We start from the raw sequence: 17,335 nt of genomic DNA, 5'->3' as shown, positions 1-17,335 counted from the left end.
GAGTTCCAGGTGAGCTGGGGCTCAGTCACATGCAGAAGGACAGGGTTTCACTTTGGTGAAGGACTCACACCCGTCATTCTCGTGGGCATAACTGAAACCAAAAATCCAGCACGTTCTAAGGAACATCATCATCAGGCAGCCAGGAGCAATTAACCAGACACACTCCTCACCTGAACACGAGCTCAGCCACGACCGCGCTTAGGGACCACACTCAGTACGTGGACATATTTTGTCATTTTGTTTTCTTTCCCCAATTTCCACCATTTTAATTTTTATTTCCTCTTCATATACAAGAGTATATGAAGTATGCAGTTAAAGTATGTAAAGAATTCTAAGTGTTTAGGCTCTGAATATATCCCTATTCATCTTTACATAGCAAAACAATAAATATATCTATTTGGGCTGACACATAATTTGTGCTTAGTAAGACAGAGTGTTCATCTCAAGCCAGGGGTCAGCAAACATTTTCTGTAGAGGGCCAGGTGATCTATCTCTCAGGTGTTGTGGACCAAGAGCTGGAGTTGATGATATCACGTAGGTACTTTACGTAACAAGAGAGAAAATAAATATCCACAATTTTTTTTTGAAATTCAAAATACAGTAGTATAATTAAGACAGGTCTTTGTAATACAGGCCGCATTAGCTAGCTCAGGCTGCCATAACAGAATATTGCAGGCCAGGTGGCTTAAACAACAGAAATATATTTTTTTCCCAGTTCTGGAGACTAGAAGTCCAAGATCAAGGTGCTGGCAGGGTTGGGTTCTGGTGAGACCCCTCTTTCTAGCTTGCAGAGGGCCACCTTCTCACTGTATCCTCACATGGCCTCCCCTCTGTGTACACCCAGAAAGAGAAAGAGACAGCCATCCATCTCTGGTCTCTCTTCTTATAGGGACACCAGTCCTATTTGATTAGGGCCCCACCCTAATGACCTCATTGAAACTCAGTTAACTCCTTAAAGGCCCCATCTCCAAATACAGTCACATTGGGGGTCAGGGCTTCAACATGTTAACAGGGGAAGGGGCACCATTCAGTCCAAAACCCCGGTCTACTATGAGAAAAATGGAATTCTTTTTAGGGAGAAAACATTTCACTAAATTAGAGTTCAAATGTAAAACCCATTCGACGCTGATGGGTCCTACAAGAACAGGCAGAGGCTGGGTTTGGCCGTAGTGTGCTGACTCTGATGGAAAGGCCGCACGGTGGAGCAGAAAGAACCTTGGCTTTGGGGTCAGGCTTGGCCTGTGTTCGAATCCCAGCTTTGCCTCTTGTCAGCTATTGCTACTCAGCAATCACTGAATCTCTGTGAACCTGGGTTTGGCCATGTCTGGGGGGAAATATAGGTCTCCTTAAAAGGGAGATAAGGGCTTCCCTGGTGGCGCAGTGGTTGAGAGTCCGCCTGCCGATGCAGGGGACAGGGGTTCGTGCCCCGGTCTGGGAAGATCCCACATGCCGCGGAGCGGCTGGGCCCGTGAGCCACGGCTGCTGAGCCTGCGCGTCCAGAGCCTGTGCTCCGCAACGGGAGAGGCCACAACAGTGAGAGGCCCGCGTACCGCAAGGAAAAAAAAAAAAAAGGGAGATAAGTCTACAAGGGAAAGTAACTCTCTCGGGTTTCCATAAGGGTGTCAGTCAGGAGGGAACACCTGAGTTGGACATACAACTGCCCCAGGGAGATGACAGCCAGCATCATCCTCATCATCAGAGTTCTGAGGAGGAGGTGAGAACTCCGAAACGACTGGAAAGATTTTACAGATCGAGGCTGTCGTCTGCATAGGATGTGATGAGAACGGCCTTTCAGCTCTGTGGTCTTCCTCCCAGTGCAGTCATGATAACATCAGGCAAATCCCAACTGAGGGCCAGTCTCCCAAATATCTGACTGGTCCTCCTCCAAGGTTATTAAAAACAAGGAACATCTGAGAAACTGTCACAGCCCAGAGGAGCCTAAGGAGACATGATCGCTAACTGTAATGTGGGATCCTGGATCCAATCCTACAAGAGGAAAGGGACAGTAGGTAGAATCTAAGCACATCTGGATAAAGTCTGGACTTTAGTTACAAATAACATATCAATACTGGTTAATTGGTTGTGACAAGTACACCATATTAATGTAAGTGCTAAGAACACAGGAAAGCGGGTGCGGGGTATACGAGAATTCTCTGTACGATCTCCACAATTTTTCTGTAAGTCGAAAACCGTTCTCAAATTTTAAGTTTATTAAAAATTAATCCTGCATAGGTAAAAGATCCATTCAAAGTGCAAGGTGGACCAGTGGGTTTTAATGTAAACGGCATGAAAGGTTGGTTGATATGGTTTCAGACTCCACATTAACTAACTTTTGAGATAGTAACACTTGTCTAATTTTGATGTAATAGCAAAGAAAAATACTCCACAGTTATCTAGAAAGGCTATTTAAAATGCCTGCCTCCCTTTTTCAATTTCTAATCAGTGTAAGGTCAGATTTTTTTCATGTATTTCAAAGAAAACCACATAATGCAAAAGATGAAAAGCTAAAACACCTATAAGAATCGAGAAATCCTCTACTGAGCCAGTCATTAGAGATTTGCAAAAATGTAAACAATGCCACACTCTGACTCAATTTTTCTGTTTTGGAAAATATAGTTATTTTTAATTACAAATATTTATGTTCATATGCTGTTGGTTTACTATTTTTTAATGAATTAATAGTTATTTAATTTTTTTCCTCAGTAATTTCTTGTATGGTAAATATCAATAGCTATTACCCACATGAAAAAAACTCTTTGGGCTTCTCAAAAAATTTTAAGAGTCTAAAGGGTCTTGAGAACAAAAAGTGTGAGAATGACTGTGCTAAACAAATATTGGGCTGGCCAAAAAGTTCATTCAGGTTTTTCCATAAGATCTTACAGAAAAAAGCCAAATGAACTTTATGGCCAACCCGATACTTTATTGAGTCCTCACAACTACCTACTAGGTAGGCAGTATTATTATTATCCCACTTTGCAGATGAGAAAACTGAGGAACAGAGAGGTATAGTAACTTGCTCAAGGTCACCCAGGAAGTAAAGAGACTGGAGTTGAAACTCGAATCCAGGTCACGATGCACTCCTGACTACCTTGTGTCCTGAGGGTCCTCCCCCACCCTTCCAGGTCTGTGAGCTCTGCAAGGGGGTGGCCCCCGCCGACAGCCCTGTGGTCTACTCGGACAGGGCAGGCTACAGCAAGCAGTGGCATCCTGCCTGCTTCGTGTGCACCAAGTGCTCCGAGCCGCTGGTGGACCTCATCTACTTCTGGAAGGATGGGGCGCCCTGGTGTGGCCGTCATTACTGCGAGAGCCTGCGGCCCCGGTGCTCCGGCTGTGACGAGGTGAGGACCAGTGGGGTGGGCACCCCCAGACTGCAGGAGGGGACCCAGAGGCCCGGGGGAGTGTGGCTTCAGGATGATGTGATCCACAGATAAGAAAACTGAGGCTCAGATCCCCCTTCACACTCTCAGCCTCTGTTTTCCCATCTGCAAAATGGGGCAGAAATTAGTTCCCACCCCCGGGCCTGTTGGGATGGGTCAGACACAGAGGACCTGTCAAGTCTCATCCTTGACACAAGGCTTGGCACTAAGTAAGGGCCCAGAGGAACATTATGGGGTACCGCCAGGAGGTAGACGGCCCACATTCAAACCTGGCTCTGCATCTGTGAGGCATGTGGGTCCCTAACTCCTGTGCCTCAGTTTTATAACTTACCAAATGGGAGGGTAACAGTGCCCATCCCATGGAATTGCTGTGAGGATAAATGAGATCATGCCTGAAAATGCTTGGCACGGGGCCCGAGTAACTAAGAAGTGGAAGCTGCTGTGAGTCTTAGGATAATGTAATACAAGATGATACAATAAAATCATGTAGCATTAACATAACACAATCCGACAGTTAGGAGATGCTGTGAAAGGGGTTCAGCTCTCCAACATGGGTTTAGACTAGAGAAACTCTAAGGTGTGTGAATAGTGACAGTAATGGCTATGACAATAATAACTACTGCCTGCATGCCTCTGGTGACGAGAAACTCACTACCTTCATCTCTGGCACATATGAGGGTTAGAAATGTCTTCCTCACTTTAAGGCAATATCTACCTCCTCCCACCTTTCACGTGTTGGTCTCCGTGTGAAGTTGAGACCCTGTAATCCTCCTACCTCATAACTGAGTGAGCAAGGATGTTACAGAAGGATAAGGGCTGTCAGCAGGCCTGGTCCCACCCACCTCATTTCTGTGAGGACAGCAGTATGCTCGCGGTAACAACACCTCGTCCTAATGTGCTACAGACGTTGTATGTGATGTACCGTTTACATCTCACAACAGTCTTTCAGGGAGAGAGAATCATTGTCTCCGTTTGACATTTGAGAAAAGTGCAGCTCAGAGAGGTCAGTGATAATCACAAAGCATTGACTTTGTCCCTGTTACCATTCCGAGTACTCCATCTGTAGCAACACATGCAGCGCTCATAAAACCCCATGGGATGGGTAGTATTTATATCCCCATCCTACAGATGTGGAAACTGAGGCACAGGAAGGTTGAGTAATTTGCCCAAAGTCATGCAGCTGGTATTTAAGTGAAAACACATACCTGGTCCCTGTTTGACCCCAAAATCAGAAAGCACATTTAACCAGTATGCTGTTCTGCTCTCTGGTTCCTCACCAGATTGTACAGATGTTCCAAAGTGTTACTTTATTCCAAGCCCAAGTGACTCTGGGTGTTCTTGCTCTTGAAGACTGGCCATTGGTCGCTCAGCTACCGTTAGGCCATCTTCACTGGGGTATGTAATTCCGTCTCTGAGCACAACTGGGCTTTGGATTTGGCCCAGACAGCATCATAGATGCCAGATATGTAAAACCTGTCAATAGTGGAGGATTTTTTTTTTTTTTTGATCCCAGAAGCTAAGACGCAACCATGACCTTCGCCAAACACTGTACTTACTGTCTTAGATTTATGTCAGATTTCTCCAGTGAGGCACTGAAAGGTCCAAACAAGAATGGGGGACGAGGGACCACCATCTTACGGCTTGTCTCCCGTGCCCTGTCTACTAGGGACAAAATCCGAGCTGTACGATTCTTCCGCTCCCCTCCCCAGATAATCTTCTCAGAGGACTACCAGCGCGTGGAAGACCTGGCCTGGCATCGAAAGCACTTTGTCTGCGAGGGCTGCGAGCAGCAGCTGGGTGGCCGGGCGTACATCATCACCAAGGGTCAGCTTCTGTGCCCAACGTGCAGCAAGTCCAAACGCTCCTGAAGGGCCGTCCACCCACGGCTGGAATCCACAGGATCCCACCGAGAAGCAGAACCAAGCATGCCAAGGCCATCCTAAGGGCCTGGCGAGACAGCCAACAAGCAACAAAAACAGTGATCTTTTTTCAGTGGAGATATATATATATATATATATATATATATATATATATATATATATATACACACACACATATTCTAGATCGGGTGGGGAGGGATCCCTGAGGGTCAATAGTTTCAAAGCCGGAGACGTTCTGAGAAGTCTCAGGACGCAGTTATTTTGTTTTTGCTGCTGTTGTTGTTTCCCAGCTACCAACGAAACACATCCTGCCCGTGCTCTCTAGGAGGAGTTTCCCAGAATGCAACTCTGAGTGATCAAATCACAGAGCTGGCAGATGTGCGTGCTTTCTCGTGAACCTGGGGGCTCCTCCAGGAGCAGCCTGGGATCCCAATGCTCGTTTGTTGCCTCCCTTTCAAATGGAATTTGAATTTTAAATAAAAAAATGTTGGCATGATAAATATATCAATAAAAGTTTTACAAAGTTCACACAGGCCCTGATCTCATTATTTACACCTGGCGGTCATTTCACAGCATCTGTCTTGCCCCAAGATCCTGAGTGCTGGTGCTAGCGGAAGGCACTGGAAATGCAGGTGTGCCTCTTCATCAGACTCCTTTGGGGACTGAAGGTCCTCGGGGCAGAACTCCCATCCCCCCAGTTCTGGGCACCCCGAGAGCACTGATGGAAACGAGCGTGTCGTGTTTCATGGGACACCTAAAACCAGCCTCTTGAAAACTGGGGAGCAGCAACTCAGGTGTTCTCCAAGCCCCGGCAGGTGACGAGTGAGCCCCTCTGGGTGTAAGACCAGGCAGGGGACTCAAAGCAGCCAAACAGGGCCACTGAAGCTCAACCAATGGGTGCCACATGGGACACGGTGACAAGTGCAGGCCAACCTGAAGAAATATGGATTTTATGAGAAATCTCTCCCTTTTTTAAACATTGCCAACGGAACACTGAATGAGCCTAACAGAATAGCTCTTTGGGTGAGACTGTCTCTCTTTTACAGCCTCTCTGTGTATTTACAGTCTCCAAATTCGTTTCCTCCCCACAATTTCAGAAAAACCTTTCTTTTTCTACTGCGGATATAAAGGTGAAAAAGACCTGAGGCTTAGGAGCTCACAGTCTCATCACCATGGCCTCTCTTTCCTTTTTGTTTAAGTCACGCCACGAGTTCCCCGACTAGGGATCAAACCCGCGCCCTCTGCATTGGAAGTGCAGAGTCTTAACCGCTGGACCGCCAGGGAAGTCCTGGCCTCTCTTTCTTAAACTGCCCATCTATTGCCCAGTTTCTTTACTTTCACCACCCGAATTGTGCTCGCATTACCTCGTCTACAATACCTCCGTTCATGTGCTTTGCAAGCTGGACGAAAGCTATTGCCCTATCCTTCGCAGGTGGTTTTCTGCTTCCAGCTCATCTCTCCAGCCCCCGTGTTTCTCTGCCACGTCCACCTTCTCAAAGAGGAGCTTTCGGACCCATCCTTCCAGGATCCCTGTTGCCCCTCAACTTAACCACCAAGTCCTCACCCTGACATGTGAGGCCTTCCAACACTTGGCTTAACTGTCCTTCTGGTCTTAAAACCCTTTCTTGCTCTAGATTTCGATTTCCCTATTTCACTTAAGCATTCAGAAACTCCTTTTGATCAAGACCCTCTCCCCTGCCACCACCGCCCTGGTCTGTGCTGGGTCCTTGAAGACCAATTCCTTCTACAGAAATTCTATCTGTCCTAGAAGGAGCTTCTGAAACATAACCTGCTCAGCAGCCCTCCCTGAAGCGCCAATGGAATATGCACTTATTCATTCCCTCATTCATTCATTCCACAAGTATTCACTGAGCACTACAGAATTCCAATTCGCATGATGAGTACAGGGGGTACAGTGCTCACAGAAAGAACAGTGCCCCTGGACTTTACAGTCTGTGCAGGAGATAGGCCTCGGGCAAATATTCCCACAAGTTGATGCAAAATTACTGCTTCTATGGATGGTATAAAAGGCGGGGGGGGGAATCGGGTCTCTATAAAGCAAATGAAAGAGACTGGACCTAATCAGGGATGTCAGGAAAGGTGCTCCTGGGAAAGTGACACTTGAACTGAGATCTAAAGAGCAGTAGATGCCGACTAGCCAAAGAGGGAAAGGAAGTTGGTTAAAGATGGATGCACGGATGGCATGTGCAAAGACCCTGTGGCTGAAGCAGCACCAGTTTATTCAATATCTACTTATTGCTGTTGGAGATACAGTGGTGACCATGAATGGGACTGAAAGAAGATGGGTGGGGCAGGTCCACAGAGGGAGGATGGATGCTGAGGCACAAGAGGGTCACCAGCTTTGTGGGCAACAGAAAAGACTGGTTTCTGTCCTACGAGCAATGGGGAGCCTTCCGAGAGTTTTCAGCAGGGGTTGGTAATGGTGTGACAGAGAGATTACAGGATACATGATCTCTCCTCTTTTGAAACCCCAGCGTGATGCCTGATCGATTTTGTCCTGGTGCCTCTGTTCACACCACTGTGGACAGGAGTAATGTCCCCCACAGACCCCAGTGGATGCCACCCAGAATGTGCTCCTGCCTTCCTGGTGTCTACTAACGACACCAACCCTGCACTTGGAACGCCGAATCCCCCTTCGCCTCTGATGGTCACTCAGTGCAGTCCTCTCTCCCATCACCTCTTCCTTCCATCCCCAACGTTGTATTTCACCTTGAACATTTTCTGCCCAGACTGACAACGATCTCCTGGTGAGTCTCCCTGCCATGAACTCACCCTGTCCACACACCTCTCAGCTGGACTCTTCAGAAACACATCCTCGCCATGCACTCTCCTCTACAGAACAGGGGCTCCCTGTTCACACAGGGGAGAAAGTCAAAGCTCCTTAGCTTTGCAGTCAAGTTCCTTAACTTTCCTGGCCCCAACCCACCTTGATTCCTGCTCCCTTTTCAGAAGCCAAATGCATAGCACGTGGGTTCCTCTATGTGACCCAGCCTTCCCCGCCTCTGCCCGCTGCTCCGGCTGTTCCCTTTGCCTGGAGCTCCCCACACGGTGCCCTATGACTGCCTCTTCCACGGGGCTGCCGTAACTGAGCGGGATGCTGCACCGAAATTGGAAAGACACATGCTCTACGATGTAACAGCGTTAATTCTTGCATGGTTTATCCCCCGCGTCAGCAGGAAGCTCAGCTGCCATTCTCCAGCCTCACCCTCCCTGTAAGGGTATTATAGGTACCCTTGCCCTTCATCTGTGCTCTCAAAATACCCCAGGCTTACGGCGATAATTGCACTGATTCTACTGTGCTATAAATATTAGTTTGAGAAAGGCTCCCCCGTGCACTTCTTTTTTTTTTTTTTTTTTTTTGCGGTACGCGGGCCTTTCACTGCTGTGGCCTCTCCCATTGCGGAGCACAAGCTCCGGACGCGCAGGCTCAGCGGCCATGGCTCACGGGCCCAGCCGCTCCGCAGCATGTGGGATCTTCCCGGACCGGGGCACGAACCCGTGTCCCCTGCATCGGCAGGCGGACTCTCAACCACTGCGCCACCAGGGAAGCCCTCCCCATGCACTTCTTGAGAAAATACTCTCCTCATCTTTAGTCTCCAATCCTTAGAATAATGCCTAGCAACAAAATCAAAGAATAAACAGCCGAGGGCCCTTCAATGATTCACTGCTGCTAATGGCACTGGGTTCCAAAAGGGCCTAAATCAACTATGCAAACTTCAGAATGAGGCAGACACCGTTGGCTGCCTATGTGCGGCCATTCTCCGCCCCATTTCCTTCTTCTTTGTGGGGAGAGCCCACTTCCTGCGATACAAACTCACTTTCCCAGCTTCCTCTGCAGCTGGAGGAACAGCATGTGACTCAAGGCTGCCCAACGGGGCTTCACCTTTGGGGAGCTGCTTAGAAATACTCTCTTCCTTGATGAAAAGAGCTGCTCTGGAGGGAAGAGCCATACTTTCTTTTTCTTTTGATATTATTTCAAACTTAGAAAAAGAGCCACAAGAAGAGAACAATGAACTTGTCTTCTTGAACCATTTGAGGGTGTTGCTGACACTATGCCCCATCACCCCATCAATATTTCAGTGTGTAATTCCTACAAGGACATTCTCCTACCTAACCATGAAACAACTATCAAAATTAGGGATTGGGCTTCCCTGGTGGCGCAGTGGTTGAGAGTCCGCCTGCCGATGCAGGGGACACGGGTTCGTGTCCCGGTCCGGGAAGATCCCACATGCCTCGGAGCGGCTGGGCCTGTGAGCCGTGGCCGCTGAGCCTGCGCGTGCGGAGGCTGTGCTCCTTAACGGGAGGGGCCGCAACGGTGAGAGGCCCGCGTGCCGAAAATAAATAAATAAATAAAAATTAGGGATTAACATTCTACCAATCTAATCCTCAGATCCCTGTCACCAGTTGCGCCAATAAGGTTTTTTATAAAAAAAAAAAAAAAAAAAATCCAGTCCAGGATTATGCACTGCGTTTAGTTAACTTGTCTCTTTAGTTTTCTTCAATTGGGAAGTGTTCCTAGTTCTTTCCTTGACAGTTATGATCTCAACATCTTAAAAGATGAAAAGCCACATAATGAGTAGAATGTCCATCAAATTGGCTTTGTCTGATATCCTCTTATAATTGGATTCAGGTTATGCTTTTTTGGCAGGAAGGCCATGGAAGTGATGCTGTTTCCTTTTCATTGCATCCTATCAGATAATACAAGATTTTTATTTGCTCCATTAGGGTTGGTATTAATTTTCAACACTTGATTAGACTAAATTTTTCCACTGTCAAGTTACTCCTTTTCCCTTTGTGTTTAATAAGCATTTTGTGGGAAGGTACTTTGAGACTATGTCAACATCCTGTTCCTCATCAAAATTCCACCCATAGGTTGTCAGTACCCACTGAGGTTTCTTGACTGAATTATTACCATGACAGTTGCCAAATGTTGATGTTTTTTCTAATTCAATCATTCCTTCCATGTTTATTACTTAGCATTTGACTATAAGGAAAAGCTCTGTTTTCTCCCTATTTATGTATTTATTCATATTTTATATCAGTTTGGAGTCATGGATTTCTATTTTATTAAACTGTTTATAATCTATTATTATCATTATTTATTTTGATGTTCAAACTGTCCCAAATTTGGCCAACGAAAAACTTTTACAAGCTGGCTGTTATGTCCTTTTAACAGGTCCCCATCATCCTTTGAACATAATTTTACATTCTGGCACCACAAGGAACTCTCAGCTCGTCTTATACTTCTCCTGCCCCAGTTTTGGATTCAGCCATTTCTCAAGGAGTCTCGTCTTCTTAAGCTGGGTGCTGTCAGGCTGGAACATCTTAGAACCTTGAAGACACAAGTGAACCAAGCTAATAAGTTGAGAGTGATGGAGCTGAGACTTAGACAGTCTAGATCCTTGGCTATATCATCAAGCCAGTGAACTTAGCTCTGGCTTTCTTGTTACATGAGACAATTTCCTTCTTCTTTATGCTGGGTTATACATTTATTACTTGTGTAATACATTTCTTCACCATATAGTTTCTCTTTAGTGAGGTTTTATTCATTGTAGCCAGAAACAATGGGACTAATACCCAAGATGTTTCCCATTTTAGCTTGAGTGAATTAAACATTTCTGAAGCCATTACACCCTCTGGTTCATCTGGATGTTTAAACAAGTCTATCTGGGGAGGACACAGGCGATAGTGACATGAGTGCTTGACTCACTGGGTTATCAGACTTTGGCTCCAAAAGTTTGGCTTCAAATATGAGACAGTTCCATGGAAGCAGAGAGGGTGCCACGGCATGTGTGCAGGCCACCCATGCCTTTGACGAGCTGAGCCTGGAGATGATGCTGTTGAAGGAAGAAGTGTGTTTGCTCCTTCTCAACCATGATCTGTGTTCATTCAGATGCTACTAGTTTGAAGCAAACTGATCTCCTGGACCGATTCCCTCGGTTCTATGATAATAGAATCTGCACGCATCAGTGTATGGTGTTTCTTTGGTCTGAGTTTGGGACAACTTTGGTGCGTTTTTTTTTTTTTTTTTAAGATTTTTTGGATGTGAACCATTTTTAAAGTCGTTATTGAATTTGTTACAATGTTGCTTCTGTTTTATGTTTTGGTTTCTTGGCCACGAGGCATGTGGGTTCTTAGCTCCCCGAACCCACACCCCCTGCACTGGAAGGTGAAGTCTCAACCACGGGACCACCAGGGAAGTCCCACAACTTTGGTTCTTAAACAGCAGAAAGGATGTGGACTTGCAGACAGAAGAAATATTATTCAGGCCTCTCTTGTTGCAAGGGAAGGAAGTCCAGTGCAAACCAGTTTAAACAACAACGATGAAAAGGAAAACCTGGAGGGAATCCACATTCTAGAATCTATGTTCTCGTTGAGAATCTGCTTCCTTTCTCCATCTCTCGCCTCTTTTCCTCCATGTCAGCTTCGTTCTCAGGCAGACCAGCCCAGATGGTAGCAGATGGCGGCCCCCAGAACCCAGTAAAGGTCACATTCACCCTCAGAGCCAGTGAGCCCAATGAAAGGGGAGTGTCTCTTTCTGGGGCTTTCTGGGAATGACTTTGATTGGCCCAACATGGGTCATGTGCCTATCCCTCAACCAATGATTGTGCCCAGACAGCCAGGGTACCCTGACTGGCAATGCCTTGATCACATGCCAACCAGCCAATCCCTGAGTGGAGGAGAAGGGATTTGAAAAGACAGCCACCCCTTGGGTCTTCCCTGGTGGTGCAGTGGTTAAGAATCCACCTGCCATTGCAGGGGACACGGGTTCGAGCTCTGGTCCGGGAAGATCTCACATGCCGCAGAGCAGCTAAGCCCGTGCGCCACAACTACTGAGCCTGCGCTCTAGAGCCCGCGAGCCACAACTACTGAGCCCACGTGCCACAACTATAGAAGCCCGCGCACCTAGAGCCCATGCTCTGTAACAAGAGAAGCCACTGCAAGGAAAAGCCCACACGCAGCAATGAAGACCCAGCGCAGCCAAAAATTAATTAATTAAAAAAAGAAAAGAAAAGACAGCCACCCCCAAATCATGTAAATCAGGCCCCTTGTAGAAAAGAGAGTCCCTGTTAGAACTGCAGGTGGCAAAGGAAATCCTTCTGGGCAAAGAGAGGCAGGATGGATAAAACTATAGGAGCAAAGCACAGAGAAGGAGCAATTCGAGAAGTTGGAAGGGAGCCAAGCCAAGGAATCTAAGGATAAGACCATCCTGGGATTGGGGAATGCAGGCTCCCAGGGGGAGCCCAGCAAAGAGCAAGGGTAGAAGCCAAGTCACAACACTCATCTTGAACTAATTATCACGCTACTAAAAGTCTCATTTGTCTTGACTTTTTTTTAATTACTGGCAAGAAAAGACAAATGTTTTTAAAGGTCTGCATAAAATGGTATTCCCTAAAGGATTTTATTGGGACCTTTTTTTTTAATTACATGAAAGATGATGGAGACTTACTAAACGGTCTTTCTGGGAAAAGTTTAATAAATGTGAAGGATGTACTTCCATGCATTCAAATATGGAAAGTTTTAAAATAGAAGAGTGACACAAGCAGCTAATGATCCCAATATGCTAGATTATGCAGGCTGCTGGCACAGGTTCTGGGTTTTAATCAAATATATAAATTATGAAATATTGTTGCAAGGAATTGCAAGCCTTTGCCCTACAAGGGAATGGTTTGTGCATCGTTTGACAGGAGAGCTCTGTGGAGTTCATCTTCAGCTGATAAGGGGAGAGAAGGCAGGAGCCGACGGGTGGGCGGGCATCTTCGGCCAAGGCAAAGAGACCATCTGTGCCAAAGCTGGACAGAAGAATATGCTCCAGCCAGAGCCCCAGGCCAAGGAGGAAGGTGTTTGTTCAATATGTGGCCTGTGTGGTCCCCTCTGCAGGGGAGGTGTCTGTGACATCTCGGGCCAGAGCTTGTAAACACTGAGCTTTCAGCGCTTGTTCCCACCCAAAAAGCCACCCTTCAGCCGCCTCCACTTCAAGGCTCAGCAGGAATGCTCCCTCTTCCAGGAAGCCCTTGCTGATTCCTCCAGATGTTCAGAGTCTCAACCAACTGTGTGCCTGATGTGGCCCTTGACCAGACTGTACTTATGTCAGACTCCACGTCTGTCTTCCGAACAACAGGCAACTCATTCACTGGTTCATTCTTTGATTCACTCATTCACCATGCTTTTACCCAGGGCCTACTATGCCCCACGCACTGTGCTATGCCTGGGAAATACAATAGTGAACAAACGAGACATGGTTTCTGCACTAATGGCATCAAAATCTCTCAGAGGAGAGCAACCAATAACAGACCATCATCTACTCAGACACGCCTGCAGCCCAGCAGAATCCCAGCTCCTGTTCCCCCCAAAGTCTCCCCAACCTCCTCACAAATAGGTCAGTAGGAGGCCTGGTCTTTCTCCCTTGCTCCCCAAATAGATCCTACACGTCTGGTGGTGCAAGCACAGCCACTGACGGCACGGGCTTGGGACCTAGGTACCTCAAGTCTAAACCCAACTCCATTGTGTCACTTAGATAAAGTCATTTCGCTTTGTTCCCAAGTTTCTCCTTTATAAAATGGGGATAGTAATATCATTTCCTTTACAGGGCTGTTCTGAGGATTAAGTGGGCAAACGCATGTTAGAAGACCTAGAACAGCCCCTGGCACCCAGTGAGTGCTCAGTAAGTACTGGCTTCCATCATCGCTGTGGCTTCTATTCCCCAACAGCAAACCTTGGAAGAAGATGGCTTAATTGGAATCTCTTCTACTCTTGGAAACAGTGGTTTGCTTTTTCTGCTGTTGTTTTTAATTTGGTATTTTTATTTTAAGTTCATCAGCAAACTTCCTTTTCTTATTTCTGGCGAATGCCCAAATATGACCAACCTACCCGCTGAGAGAGACATTTCAGCATCCTGCTCTACATACACACACACACACAGTTGTGAATGTAAAGTGCTGTCCTCTGTGAGCCTGTAGAGGTTAACTATCTTGTTCCCTTGGTTCCAAGGTACACGTGAAATGAAAACACGGCATTCCTAGAATGGGGACTCATCTCGGAGTGACGATGCACGTTTACCGTGGTTGAGTTTCGCCCTCCAGCCCCCTACAAAGTTGTCACTTGGGTGAATGGTACGTGCAGTGAGCTAAAATCCACGGATGAGGGGACATCACATCAACTGGAAACCACTCATGTAAGGAAATCTTCCTCCAAGGGCGCTGCTCTAAGACATGGTGTTCTTTGGCTTCTGTCACAGTGCGACAGAGTGTGACAAGCCGGAGTTCTAGGTCAGGGCAACCAGCGCTTTTCCATCGAGGAGAAACCGCATGGCTGGCTTTGGTAACCGGACGGGATTCACGTGGAACCAGAGACTGAAAATTGTCATCGACTTTCAGAAGCTGCACGTCTCCCCACCAGCACCCACCACAACGCCCTATTCCCGCCAGAGTGGTTTATGACCGGTGTTACTTCCCTAAAAGGAATCAGTTCGGTACAGGCTGAATTATCACAAGTTCCAAATGAGCGTGTGGGCCTGAGGGAACGGACCATGACTGCACCTACATATTCACATGTTTTTTAAAGAAAGCATTTTTTAAAATCAAAAGATTGTTAAGGGCTTCCCTGGTGGCGCAGTGGTTGAGAGTCCGCCTACCGATGCAGGGGACACAGGTTCGTGCCCCGGTCCGGGAAGATCCCACATGCCGCGGAGCGGCTAGGCCCGTGAGCCATGGCCACTGAGCCTGCGTGTCCGGAGCCTGTGCTCCACAACGGTAGAGGCCACAACAGTGAGAGGCCCACGTACCGCAAAAAAAAAAAAAAAAAAGATTGTTAAAATAAGGACCTGGAAGAAAATGCCAAATGTTCTAGATGAAACACCCACATCCTAAAATGAAAACACCTCATGTTGGAAGGAGGAACAGCAGTTTATATGGCTCCAGAGATGCGTCCACTGAACTGGTGTGAAGTCAGAAAATACCTGGCAGTCCGCCATGGCCTTGGAGGCCGGCTTTTCTTCTAACTCTTATTGCTTCTTCCATATTTAGAGTGTCAAGTGCCTTCTGATGGGTAAACGTGTCTGTTTCGGTTTGGTGGTTGAGACGCTGTCCATCTGCCAGTTAGGGTGAGATCTTCCAGATTTTGCCCAAATTGTGACTGCCTTCTAACGTCTGGTGAGAGAATCCTGCAGGAGAATGCACACACGGCCCTAAAAATCGGCCATCGGCTTCATACTGAGAGTGACTTGGGGATCAAGCTCCCGCTGGTGTCGGGGCACTGCTCACTCTAGGAAACTTCTTTCTATCCCAAAGGCAAACCCAGTTCCAAAGGTTTTATGCACCATGTGGCATCCTCCATGCTAGGAAACTTTCCAAGAGGAAAGGAATGGTATTTAGAAAGAGAGCAAAGGTGAACTTTATCTGTTCCATTTATAATGAAGAACCAGAGATATTTTCTCTAATTCTTTAAAATTAGATGGCTTTTATTCAAAAGGCTAAGTCATCTGCGGGCAACCGTGCAGTGACCAGAATGATTATTCCAGGGACCATATTAGAAATGCATGCAGCGCTGGGCTTCCTGTCGGCGGGGAAGAAGAGGGGTTGTCATCCCCCCTCCCAGGTAACTCTGTAATAGGGAAGAACAAATCTGACTCCCTATTAGATCTCTTTCTTTGACTTTAACCTTTGTGTTCTATTGCTTTTGCTTCAGTTAAGGATGTTGCCTATGGCCTGAAATATACAGGATAACCCATTCTCAAGGCTCTGACCTTTAAGGTTATAACACTTTTCCATTCACATAGAGGTAAAAAGTTGCAGAACAGAGGATAACATTTGTCTTATTGGAAATTTACAGGAACAGCACGACCTGACCTACGACCTAGGTAGACATCTGCAAGAACAAAGGATTCCAACACCAAGAAGTCTGCAAGGACCAGCCACGCCCCTCCCTTACCTTGCCTTTAAAAGTGCTTTACTGAAACCCTTTTCAGGGATTTGGGCTTTTCTGGGCACGAGCCACCCCTCGCCCCTTGCGTGGCCCTGCAATAAACCTTTCTCTGCTCCAAACTCTGACATTTCAGTTTGTTTGGTGTCGACGTGTGTCAGGTACTCGAACTTGCATTCAGTAACATCTGGAGGCCAGACATCTGGGTTCTCCTCCCCTTCTGCAAACACTCTAGCTGCAGTGTTGCAGGAAAAGGTTTAGGAAGAGGAAACACAACTCACACTATTACCCCAGCCCCAAATGACCCATCGGAGGAGTCAATCCCAGCTGCTACTTACAGAGAGGAACTTTCTGAGGTTCCTGATGACGAGGACACCACTCTACACCCATCTCTCTGCTGGCCTGGTATCTGGGACCTGCTGGCAGACGAGGGTAGGGCAGGGAAGAATTCTTTTCCCTTCTACCTGTCTTAGGTTCATTGGCTGGGGCCCACCAATCAAACTGATGAAAGAAAGATTAACAGGAGGAAAAAATCTTCTAATTGCATACCTGTGCCCAGGAGTTCACAAAGAAAACTGTGGCTCAGGAAGGCAGCCAGATGAATGAGGCTTATGGAGCATCTTAGACAAAACAAAGGGGTTTGGGCTTTGGGGGATGCGGGCAGGGCAGTTACAGGAAGGTAACCAGGACAAGTCCAAGAAACTAGAGCTGTTTAGGAGGGTTTGTTAGGCAGGTTTAAGGCCAAGCTTTCTCCATTAATAACAGTTATTAAGAGTCCTCCTCTTCAAATTATGAGACAGGGAGCTATCTTTACAAATAGAAATTTCCCTTGTGAATCTAAATGTCCTTCTGTGCCCTGTTTTCACAGCTTTTTCTGCATCTGCTGCTTCTCCACGGCCTTCAGCTCACTTGGACGCGGTGCATTCCCACAAGCATCATTAACCTAGACTTTTTCTAGCCAGGGCCCTCTTTCTTGGGGGTTCTTAGATAGGGGACAACAGGGAACTGGCCCCGAAGGCAGAAAGCCTGAGCTCAGCCCTGGGCTTTCCTGCTCCCTGGCAAGTCACGGGAGCTGTCTCACCTCAGCATCACCTGCAAAATGGGGCTGAGCATCCATCACGCCCACGGCTCAGCATT

At 47.0% G+C, this 17,335-nt stretch overlaps 1 protein-coding gene across 1 annotated transcript in view; it reads left to right on the top strand.

Moving 5' to 3' along the window:
- The window catches only part of LMCD1 (LIM and cysteine rich domains 1), a gene marked incomplete at both ends in the record, with an annotated part of 57,076 nt that extends 51,831 nt beyond the window's left edge, over nucleotides 1-5,245 (top strand). The window contains 2 exons of the mRNA XM_079712342.1: nucleotides 3,123-3,338; nucleotides 5,087-5,245. Coding sequence (XP_079568468.1) covers nucleotides 3,123-3,338; nucleotides 5,087-5,245 — 375 coding nt within the window. The remainder of the gene's footprint in view (nucleotides 1-3,122; nucleotides 3,339-5,086) is intronic.
- Nucleotides 5,246-17,335: the final 12,090 nt, after the last annotated feature.

The sequence above is a fragment of the Hyperoodon ampullatus genome (assembly GCF_949752795.1).
Source record: "Hyperoodon ampullatus genome assembly, chromosome: 10".
NCBI lineage: Eukaryota > Metazoa > Chordata > Mammalia > Artiodactyla > Ziphiidae > Hyperoodon > Hyperoodon ampullatus.
The sequence above is the reverse complement of the archived record's forward strand: the minus strand, read 5'-3'. Positions and strand labels throughout refer to the sequence as shown.